This window comes from Podarcis vaucheri, assembly GCF_965113315.1.
Source record: "Podarcis vaucheri genome assembly, chromosome: 5".
In the NCBI taxonomy this organism is placed as follows: Eukaryota; Metazoa; Chordata; class Lepidosauria; order Squamata; family Lacertidae; genus Podarcis; species Podarcis vaucheri.
Genome location: NC_138763.1, coordinates 97,905,281 through 97,917,293, shown reverse-complemented (window position 1 = coordinate 97,917,293; position 12,013 = coordinate 97,905,281). Strand labels below are relative to the sequence as shown.

Sequence of the window (12,013 nt, the reverse complement as noted above, 5' to 3'; positions counted from 1 at the left end):
TGAATAACTTAGTATTCAGCAGAAACCGAACTGCAGTCGAACAGAAACAGCGCTGATTGTGACAAAGGCAAGTCAGTATGAAAGGAACTGTCATCTAACATAAAACTTTGTTTCTTTTTGTTATCGTATGAACAAGACTTCCATTTCCTAAAGGAAGTTTCCTTGCGCCTAATAGCTTCTTTGACTTTAGTTGTTAAGCACACTAGCATCTTTTTGCCTCTGGGTTGCTTTCCTGACATGCATTATACATTTCAGCTGAACTTTTAATACTGTGTTTTTAAACAGCTCCCTAGCATTCTAGAGAGATTTGACTCCCTTGGCTTTTCTGTTCCTTTCTTTTCCAATCACTTCATTTGCGTAAAGTTTCCTCTTATGAAGTCAAGTATGATCATGCTGGATTTTCATCATAATTTGCATACACACACATAAACAAATTTAACAGCACTATGGTTGCTGTTCCCAATCCATTCAGTTAAAAAATGAACTTGATTGACTTTTAAAATACATTTGTTTTTTTTCCTTTCCCACCCAGTTAGAGGGACAATTTAAAGAGCTGCACAATGACAAGCAGGAGACCAAAGTAGAAAATACCAAGCTGAAGCTTACAAACAAAGGGCTGCTGGAAGAACTGGAGAGAACATCCCAAGAGCTCCTCATTGCTCAGCAGCACTTGCAGATGCTCCAGGATGAGGCCAAAAAACTGCAGGAAGAAAAGGAAATGTGAGTGGTTCCCAGAGCTGGAATACAGCTTAATGTGTCCAGTTTGCATTGCTGGCACAGGCACATAACAGGTGAAGGGAGGGCCACAAGAATGAACACAGGGGACTGGTATTGGGTTGAATTAGGCCATGACTTTATTGATTACGGGACATGGGGGGCGCTGTGGGTTAAGCCACAGAGCCTAGGACTTGCCGATCCGGAGGTCGGCGGTTCAAATCCCCGTGACGGGGTGAGCTCCCGTTGCTCGGTCCCTGCTCCTGCCAACCTAGCAGTTTGAAAGCACATCAAAAGTGCAAGTAGATAAATAGGTACCGCTCTGGCGGGAAGGTAAACGGCGTTTCCGTGGGCTGCTCTGGTTCGCCAGAAGCGGCTTAGTCATGCTGGCCACATGACCCGGAAGCTGTACGCCGGCTCCCTCGGCCAATAAAGCGAGATGAGCGCCGCAACCCCAGAGTTGGCCACGAAACCCTAACCCTTTTATTTTCCTGCCAGAGTGGTACCTATTAATCTCCTTGCACTTTTTGGCATGCTATCGAACTGCTAGGTTGGCAGGAGCTGGGACCGAGCAACAGGAGCTCAACCTGCCGTGGGGATTCAAACCGCCGACCTTTTGATCGGCAAGCCCAAGGCTCAGTGGTTTAGACCACAGCGCCACCTGCGTCCCTAAGGTTGCCGGTTATTGTTACAAAAACCCCAACACTAAATCCAGAACACAGATCCCAGTTCTCTAAGAATGGTTATTATTAGGTTTTATTGTGATGCTTTTTATTTGTCTCCTTCAGTGAGGTTTACAGAGTGACAGAAATGCTACAGAGGGAGAAGTCAGGGCTCCTTAAGCAGCTGGACTTTTTAAGGTAAGAAAATAAGGTGCGGCAAATCCACCCCTGCCAGCAGCGGGAAGCAGAGCAAATATTATAAAACCTCTATACAGGCAACTCCCCACTCGCATGCAATCAGCATGGGTATGACTGCTGACATGCATGCCATTCTCAGCGCTGAAAGGGGGTGGAGCAGGGCGGGGCAAAATGGACTGGACTTGTGTACATCCCGCAGAACAGAATCACCGTGTAAGCTGGGATTCCCCCGTAATACGGTTTGGTTTAATATCCTCTTAGCTTTCTTACCACAATACCATATCAATTTCTTAACACACTGGACTCCCCCACTGATAAGCGGGCAGAGTTGGAGGATACGTTGTAAGTTATATGTTGTTTTCCTTTCTTTTCGTGCCCCGCCACTGCAGAGAAAGGAACAAATATCTGAGAGATGAACACGACGAATGTTTACAGGTGAGTGGGCTGCCCCAGACTACCTTCTCATAAAACGTGTGGGTTTTTTCTTAGCCTTGACAGATTCTTAACTATATTGTGGCGACACACCTCTGTAGTTAAGTGGAAGAGCATCTTCTGTGGATGCAGAAGGTCCCAAATTCAAATCCCGACATTTGCAAGTGGGGCTAGGACAGTTTCCTGCAAGAATCCCTGGCAAGTTGCTGCCTGTCTGTTCTGAGCCAGACTGTTCTGAGCCAGACTGCCGGACTTTGTAGATGGCGACTTCCTGTGTTACTGATTCACAAATGTGCACATCCACCATCATCAGCTTATTTGCACCCACTTTTACCACAAGTGCTAACAACATCATCAAAAACCAAATACAATACCATATTTTTCCGTGTATAACACACTCCTGTGTATAAGACGATCCCTATTTTCGGAGACTCTAAATTAAGAAAATAGGGGGAGATTGCCCAGAGTTGTTGAGGTTTTTTTTGATTGCCATTGCCAAAAATAGATCACCCACCCGACCGGCGCGCTGCCAATCGCACGCGTCGTTGAAGCCACCAATCACCCGCCCAATTGCTGCCACAGCAGCCAATCGACAGCTGCCCTTGCCGCAGCCACCAATCGCCGCTGACAATTTCCTGCTCAAGGCTGCAACCAGTTGCCCGTCCCCCCTCTGCACTATCCGTGTATAAGATGCCCCCCAATTTTAAACATTATTTTATAATAAAAAAATTATCTTAGACACGGAAAACTACTGTACTTTCAGGTGATTTGGGGCATTGGTGTATTATCAATCTGCAGGAGGCAACAATTTGGGCACGCGCTCCTCTCTTCCAAAGATCCTTGCATATTTGTTTTTCTGATTATTCCAAATCCCACTCCTGGTTTTCTGTTTTCACCTCCTTCCCTGCACCCATTCCCATCTTGGTGCCTTTAATGCTCATGTGGTTTCCATTTCCTCTTGGCGCCCAGATATTCCAAAGGTTGATATCCCCAGGCCTTTCTAGGGTACATCCAAGAACATTAGCCTGCAAATCTAGCCCTAACCAAACATCTTTTGTCAACTAGCTAAGGGGTGGACGAAGAGACAGGGAAGTTTCCTTGCTGATGTAGATCCAGAACACAATTTATGGAAAGTTCTCATGTGCAAATGCCATTGAAATGAATGGCTGTCCCACAGGAGCACAGTAGGATGCTTGTATAGTTCCACCCCTCCTCATCCACTGTTTAAATGACACCTTAATAGGAGTATAAAAAGGTAAAGGGACCCCTGACGATTAGGTCCCAGTTGTGGCCGACTCTGGGGTTGCGGCGCTCATCTCGCTCTATAGGCCGAGGGAGCCGGCGTTTGTCCACAGACAGCTCCCGGGTCATGTGGCCAGCATAACTAAGCCGCTTCTGGCGAAACCAGAGCAGCACACGGAAACACCGTTTACCTTCCCACCGGAGCGGTACCTATTTATCTACTTGCACTTTGACATGCTTTCGAACTGCTAGGCTGGCAGGAGCAGGGACTGAGCAACGGGAGCTCACCCCGTCGCAGGGATTTGAACCGCCGACCTTCTGATCAGCAAGTCCTAGGCTCTGTGGTTTAACCCACAGCGCCACCCACATTCCTTCACAGGAGTATACTGCTCTGAAAATAGTGTTGAGTCTGCCATTTTATGTAACTCATTTTGAGGCAGTTTCTATAATATTTCTACAGAAATGTAAGGATGTTCCAACTGCAAGGTGGAAAGAAAGATCAGGCTCGATCATCGGCAAATATATGGAGAAAAAGGTTTTGCCAAAAAGGTAAGGTCTTAGTTTTGCTATTGCGCGCATTTATTCTTAACGTAGGGTGCAGAATGTACTGTAGTTAGATACTATTCCTGCATCTATATAGTTTTTCTCCATACAGAAATATAGATTGCTTTTATATTTCTTTGCTGTCCTGTTCAGATAGGGTTCATATTCAAAACATATTCAAAATATGAACCCAAATTTTAAATTCAAAGTTCCGAATTAAATTTGTACAGACATCCAACGTGATATAGAGATGTGATAAGGAGAGTTTAAATGATACAGAGATGTGGTGTAGAGAGTTTAAAATATGTTATGTTTCATAATGCTTTTTCTAGCCAGTCTTCAGAAGACGACGATACATTTAACACTGAAAGGAGAAGAAATTCCACTGGTTTGAACGGGTATCTTTCATATGATTCTGCTGCCGGTGAGGGACTGACTCAAAGAAGGCCTCTACAAAGACTAATATCAATTGAAGAAGATCACCTGCCCCAGCTTCTAAATAGACCAGGAGAGAGGACGCTAACCAAATGGTCTGAAGAAGATGAAATTAACTTGCCAGAACTGGAAATGAATGAGATCCAAACAGAATCATCATCTGAACAGACACCTTCCTTTCCCAGGGGACAGCCAGTAGGAAAAGAAACACTAGCAAATGTAAGAAACAAAACCGCATTGCTTTTATTTTGGAGGTGGATTTTGGCTAATTTATGGCTATCTCCGCTGTGTGCATTACATTAATAATAATAATAATAATAATAATAATAATAATAATACAACTTAAAAACAAGATTAAAATACAACATTAAAACATTGAAACATTAAAATATTAAAATGCAGCCTCATCACAGGAGGAGAAAGGAAAAAGGAGAAAGGAAAAAGAAAGAGGGGGAGGGAATCAAATTGGCTCTAAGCCAAAGGCCAGGCGGAACAACTCTGTCTTACAGGCCCTGCAGAAAGAAATCAGATCCTGCAGGGCCCTGGTCTCATGAGACAGAGCGTTCCACCAGGCTGGAGCCAGTGTTGAAAAGGCCCTGGCTCTGGTTGAAGCCAATCTAACTTCCTTAGGGCCCGGGACCACTAGGGTGTTGCTATTTATGGACCTTGAGGCTCTCCGTGGGGCATGCCGGGAGAGGCGGTCCCGTAGGTACGAGGGTCCTAGGCCGTGAAGGGCTTTAAAGGTCAAAAGCAGCACCTTAAATCTGACCCTGTACTCCACCGGGAGCCAGTGCAGCTGGAAAAGCACTGGGTGAATATGCTCCCATGGCAGAGACCCCGTGAGGAGCCTCGCTGCAGCATTCTGCACCCGCTGGAGTTTCTATTTGTTTTGTTGTTTTTGTTTTTTTGAACTTGCATTTTATTTATTTGTTAACATTCTTATATTACATCGGTAAACGTTGTTGTATTACATTACAGGACTTACTATAATATAATTTCCAACATGTATACAAAAATGATATACAAATTTTATATACCTAGAAAGAAAATGAAACAAAAAAAGAAAGAAAGAACAAAGAGAAAAAACAAAAACAATTCCCCCCCCAATCATATACATGCCAACACACTAGACTTCCTGTCTCTCCCGTTGTCTATTCCTTTTTTACAAATGAATGTATGTTTCTTATTATTGCATATTTCTTTACATTTTATCTAATACATTCCTATATCAATGTGTGCTCTTAGTCTTTATTTCTCAACTCAGTCTCACTCCAGCGTCAATCAAATGCTAGCACAGATAGCGAACCTTTACTGTATTTTTGAACATATGTTTTATATCTATCCGACTTTTCCCACTATTAAGCCTATTTGAGCTGTGTCAACAGCAAAAAAAATCATAGTGAGTGCGTATTGAGGATACAGCAGGGAAAGCCAGTGTGGTGCTTTCTCCTTGTTTGGGGAATTCCCCTCAGCCCCAGCTGATCCGGCCAACACTGGTGGATTATGGGAGCTGTAGTCCAAGAGATCTGGAGGTACCATGTTGAGTACTGTACAGTGGTGCCTCGCAAGACGAAAAGAATCCGTTCTGTGATTCTCTTCGTCTAGCGTTTTTTTCGTCTTGCGAAGCAAGCCCATTGACGGATTAGAGAATTAGCGCTATTAGCGCTATTAGTGGCTTTTAGCGGCTTATCGGATCAGCTGATAAGCGGCTTAGCGGCTTAGAAAAAGGGGGGGAAGGGGGAAAACCCCCGCAGGAACTCGCAAGACATTTTCATCTTGCGAAGCAAGCCCATAGGAGATTTGTCTTGCAAAGCACCTCCAAAACGGAAAACTCTTTCGTCTAGCGAGTTTTCTGTCTTGCGAGGCATTCGTCTTGCGGGGCACCACTGTATTAGAACACGTATTAGACAGCAGATCTGCTGCACAATTGTAGCTGGAGGCATAGCAGTGGCAATTTGGGTTAATTTTGTCTAATCCTCCTTTAAAGCTATCCTAATGGTTAAAGCTATCCTAATGGTCTAATCCTCCTTTAAAGCTATCCTAATGGTCCCATAAGGGACGCGGGTGGCGCTGTGGGTTAAACTACAGAGCCTAGGACTTGCCGATCAGAAGGTTGGCGGTTCGAATCCCTGCGACGGACTGAGCTCCCGTTGCTCGGTCCCTGCTCCTGCCAACCTAGCAGTTTGAAAGCACAAAGTGCAAGTAGATAAATAGATACCACTCCGGCGGGAAGGTAAACAGTGTTTCCGTGAGCTGCTCTGGTTCGGCAGAAGCGGCTTAGTCATGCTGGCCACATGACCCAGAAGCTGTATGCCGGCTCCCTTGGCCAGTAAAGCGAGATGAGCGCCGCAACCCCAGAGTCGGCCACGACTGGACCTAATGGTCAGGGGTCCCTTTACCTTTACCTTTAATGGTTGGCCATCATAACTTTTTCTGGAATCAAATTCCATAGTTTACCTCTGCATTGTGTGAACAAATACTTCTTTTTGTGTATCCAAAATATCCCAATATTTAACTTCACTGGATGGCTCTGAGGTCTGTTGGACTGAAAGTTTCATCCATCCGTTTTCTCTGCACCATGCATGATTTTATACACTTCTATCATGTCGTTTTTTTTAAACTAAAAAGGCCTGAATATGTTTACCATTCTTCATAGGCAGCTGTTCCACCCCAAGATAATTTCTGTTGCCCTTTTCTGAAACTTCAGTATCCTGCAAAGCGTGGCAACAGAACTGTACCTAGTTTTTCACGTGGCATTATAATGGGTTCAAAATTTTCAATCCCTTTCTTAATGATCCCAAGTAGGGAATTCACCCTTTTCACAACCACCACATATTGGCATGATGTTTTCATTGAGCTATCCTGTATGACTCCTAGTCAGTCGCTGTTAATTCAGACCTCGTGAATGTACATGTGAATTTAAGACTGATTTATTGTTCCAATGTGCTTCACTTTATTATTATTATTTTGTCTTACCACTCTGAACAATTTGGTATAACCAGCAAACTTAGCCACCTCACTGCTCTTCCCTAGCTCCCGCTCATTTAAGAACAAGTTAAAAAGCATTGGTTCAGCGTGAGAACTGTGCGTTTATTCTTGCTCACTGTTCTTCAGTCACTTACGGGTCCATCGTTGACCTGCCCTCTTATCTTATATCTGCTAAACATAGGAGTCTTTATTAAAATCTTTTTGAAAATCAAAGTGCATAATAATAATAATAATAATAATAATAATAATAATAATAATAATATATTATTATTGTTGTTGTTGTTGTTGTTATTATTATTATTATTATTATTATTATTATTATTATTATTATTTATACCCCACCCATCAGGCTGGGCTTCCCCAGCCACTCTGGGCGGCTTCCCCCCAAAATATTAAAATACTGTAATACATCAAACATTAAAAGCTTCCCTAAACAGGGCTGCCTTCAGATGTCTTCTAAAAGTCTGGTAGTTGTTCTTCTCTTTGACATCTGGTAGGAGGGCATTCCACAGGGTGGGTGCCACTACTGAGAAGGCCCTGTGCCTGGTTCCCTGTAACTTGGCTTCTCGCAGCGAGGGAACCTCCAGAAGGCCCTTGGCGCTGAATCCCAGTGTCCGGGCTGAATGATGGGGGTGGAGACGCTCCTTCAGGTATACTGGACCAAGGCCGTTTAGGGCTTTAAAGGTCAGCACCAACACTTTGAATTGTGCTTGGAAACGTACTGGGAGCCAATGCAGGTCTTTCAAGACCGGTGTTATATGGTCTCAGCGGCCGCTCCCAGTCACCAGTCTAGCTGCCGCGTTCTGGATTAGTTGTAGTTTCCGGGTCACCTTCAAAGGTAGCCCCATGTAGAGTGCATTGCAATAGTCCAAGCGAGAGATAACCAGAGCATGCACCACTCTGGCGAGGCAGTCCGCGGGCAGATAGGGTCTCAGCCTGTGTACCAGATGGAGCTGGTAAACAGCTGCCCTGGACACAGATTTGACCTGCGCCTCCATGGACAACTGTGAGTCCAAAATGACTCCCAGGCTGCGCACCTGGTCCTTCTGGGGCACAGTTACCCCATTCAGGACCAGGGAATCCTCCACACCAGCCCACCCCCTGTCCCCCCAAAACAGTACTTCTGTCTTGTCAGGATTCAACCTCAATCTGTTAGCCACCATCCATCCTCCAACCGCCTCCAGACACTCACACAGGACCTTCACCGCCTTCACTGGTTCTGATTTAAAAGAGAGGTAGAGCTCTAACATTATAGAATTAATAATAATAATAATAATAATAATAATAACGAAGCACCTTCAAACACATAGGTGTGGACCTCTCCCTTTAAAAAGACCTTTCCCTTGCCTCTATTTCATGAAACCCAGGAGGGCGTGATTGCTTCCTCCCAGGTTTCTGAGTACTTCCACTTTGCTGATCAGTTCCTCCCTGTTGGTGAAGACCAGGTCGAAGATAGGTGATCCTCTCGTTGCTTTTTCCACCTTCTGTATGTGCTTGCATTTTGCCTCTAGTGCACATAGTGAAATATGGACCAAGCAATCCTAAATGGGGAGTGGGGCTGCTTCAGGCATGTCCAAAGCCCATTCCAAGGGACTAATCCAGCCCCTGTGGCAGTCTATCTCCTGGGGTAAAATCCTAAAAAAAAAGCTCAACAACGTTTAGGTCAACAACTTTGGTCGGCCCTCACGCATGTTCACCTCATCAAATCTGACCCTCTTTGAAAATAGTTTGGGCACCCCTGATTGTAGTTGTTGATCTAGAGGGCTCTTTACTGGGATATGAAGAACAGTAGGAGACAGATTCACTCCTCAACGCTCTGCCTTCTGTAATGTAGCTAATAGAAAAAAGACAGTCACGGAACTGAGAAATTGCACAAAACAAATGAAATACCATGAAAATCCCTGAAACAAGAAGTAATTGACTATAAATATTATCTTGTGGAAATCAACTAAATAATAAAAATCAAAAAGCTTTAGGAAAAAATTAGAAAACTTGCTATTTAGGTTTTCAAACCTTTTTTGTAAATTCAGTATTAGAAACTGTACTTTGGAGTCCTCGATCCTTTGCTTTATCTTGGTCGAGCTAGGATTATAATACATCAGAATTTTTGGGGTTCTACCCTTGTTTGAATTTTGGTCATTTCAAGTTTATGATTTTTCTATTTCCTTCTGAGGAAACTGAATAGTTCAATGAAACGAGGTTTGTAACCGGCATCCCGTTAAGGCTTTGTTCTATTTTAAGTTTTTCTAATTTTTTCCTTAAGCTTTTTGATTTTTCTTATTTAGTTGATTTCTGCAATGTAGCTGACTTGAAAAGAGCAAATTATAAAACGCTCTAACACAGGGATTAAAATTTATCTCACTGGCTAGCTTTCTTACCAGATGAGGAGATAAGCTTTCAGCTGCCTACCAGAAGACTGTATTGTTTTTATCTTTCGATGTCATGAGTCTCTTGCAATGAGCGCAGCGTGTTGGGTTTTTTATTATTGTTTATTTGAATTATATAAGCCAACTTTGAAATACTATCAGACTTACAGTACGTTAGTTGCCCTTGGGTGTGACTGAAATCAATTAGAAAAGCTATTGATAGCAATTGATGTAAGTGGAACCAAAATTTACCTTATTTATTCTGGGTCCAGCCCATAGTACTGAAGAATGGATAGAAATGTATTAAATAAATAGATATTTTATTTATAAATATCTCCTCACCTCAAAAAGCAAAATGATTTAGCAGCTTACTGAACATTTGCACTTGTTTTTGTTTGAAGGATGAACAAGGGTACTTTGCTCCAAATGGTTTATTCAAGATTGTCATCGTAGGCAATTCAAGTGTGGGGAAGACTTCCTTTTTAAGGCGTTTTTGCGAAGACCATTTTTTCCCAGGCACTGCTGCTACAGTCGGTAAGTAAGTTAGAGGAAAAAAGAACACACAAATCACATTTGTCTGGGCTGCTTGTACATATCCAGACTTGGTGACCCGCACTTATTTCCATTGTTTATACGTGTCCTTGTATTTTCAGTCCTCGCTAAACACTGGCTTTTTAAAAGCTGTGTCTCATTTCTTTGGAATGGTTTCTAATTATACCATGGGTAGGCAACCTTAGGCCCGGGGGCCAGATCCAGCCCAATCGCCTTCTAAATCCAGCCCACAGATGATCCGGGAATCAGCGTGTTTTCACATGAGTAGAATGTGTTCTTTTATTTAAAATGCATCTCTGGGTTATTTGTGGGGCACAGAAATTCATTCATCCCCCCAAAAAATATAGTCCAGCCCCCCACAATGTCTGAGGGACAGTGGACCAGCCCCCTGCTGAAAAAGTTTCCTGAATCATACCTTTAGTGACGTCAACTGATGGAAAGGTGGCTGTGGTTTGAGGGGAACAGCCTGGCAAGGCAAATTGGATTCCCTTGTGGTTCAAGACTGGCCTGCAGGCTGTAGGTCCTGTCGTCGTCGTCCCCACACACCCCTGGAGATAATCTAAGCTGTGTTCCTTTACAGGTGTGGATTACAGTGTAAAAATGGTGCCAGTGGATAACCACCAAGTACTGCTGCAGTTCTGGGACACTGCTGGGCAAGAAAGGTGAGAAAATGCCCTTACGTCCTCCTGCGACTCTGGCAGGGCTGCCCTTTATTTATTCGAGCCAGGCATGGGGGTCTGCTGGAGGGCTAAGGTGGGGGCAGTTGAAGAATCTTTATTTGCATCAGCCACTAACCATAGCAACAAAATAAAATAAAATGTACATCCCTAGCTAGCAGGACCAGTGGTCAGGGATGATGGGAGCTGTAGTCCCAAAACATCTGGAGGGCCAAGTTTGGGGATGCCTCAGTTAAAGGAGTTAAAACTCTTGCCTATCTGCTTCCTGGTGGTTTCTACCTGTAGCAGTCCAATAACCCTTATGCCAGGGGTGAGAAACTGAATATATCCTATACCCTGCTGTGAATTGTGGTCATATCTTGCAACCTTGGGGTCACCCTATACAGTGGTACCTCGGGTTAAGTACTTAATTTGTTCCGGAGGTCCATTCTTAACCTGAAACTGTTCTTAACCTGAAACACCACTTTAGCTAATGGGGCTTCCCGCTGCCGCCGCACGATTTCTGTTCTCATCCTGAAGCAAAGTTCTTAACCTGGGGTACTGTTTCTGGGTTAGCGGAGTCTGTAACCTGAAGCGTCTGTAACCTGAAGTGTCTGTAACCCGAGGTACCACTGAATGGTCATATCATCTGTTTTCTAGGCTTGTTGTTCTGTTGGCTTTATCTGCTGTATGTTTTTGGTGCTAATGACAGAAGATTCTTAAAGAGAACTGATTTGCAGGTACCGCAGCATCACCAAGCAGTTCTTTCGAAAAGCTGATGGCGTGATTGTGATGTATGACATAACAGCAAAAGAGTCGTTCACAGCTGTGAAGCAATGGTTAGTGAGCATTGAGGTAAGAAGGACTGAGAGTATGAGCACATTAGTGCTTACCCCGGCTCCAGGGATGCCGGTGGCACTGTGATCTAAACCACTGAGCCTCTTGGGCTTGCCAGTCAGAAGGTTGGCGGTTTGAATCCCTGCGATGGGGTGAGCTCCCATTGCTCTGTCCTAGCAGCTTGAAAGCACGCCAGTGCAAGCAAATAAATAGGTACCGCTGCAACAGGAAGGTAAACAGTGTTTCTGTGCGCTCTGGCTTCCGTCACGGTGTCCCATTGCGCCAGAAGTGGTTTAGCCATGCTGGCCACATGACCCGGAAAGCTGTCTGCGGACAAACGTCGGCTCCCTCGGTTTGAAAGCGAGATGAGCGCCACAACCCCATAGTC

The 12,013-nt window shown here is 44.2% G+C and overlaps 1 protein-coding gene across 2 annotated transcripts in view; it reads left to right on the top strand.

Annotated features, from left to right (window-relative positions):
• Positions 1–12,013, top strand: part of CRACR2A (calcium release activated channel regulator 2A) — a 43,635-nt gene that overhangs the window by 23,914 nt on the left and 7,708 nt on the right. For both annotated transcript variants that reach the window (XM_082223117.1, XM_082223116.1), the window contains 8 exons: positions 533–720; positions 1,503–1,574; positions 1,964–2,009; positions 3,709–3,797; positions 4,124–4,445; positions 9,982–10,114; positions 10,713–10,794; positions 11,529–11,643. In XM_082223117.1, coding sequence (XP_082079243.1) covers positions 533–720; positions 1,503–1,574; positions 1,964–2,009; positions 3,709–3,797; positions 4,124–4,445; positions 9,982–10,114; positions 10,713–10,794; positions 11,529–11,643 — 1,047 coding nt within the window. The remainder of the gene's footprint in view (positions 1–532; positions 721–1,502; positions 1,575–1,963; positions 2,010–3,708; positions 3,798–4,123; positions 4,446–9,981; positions 10,115–10,712; positions 10,795–11,528; positions 11,644–12,013) is intronic.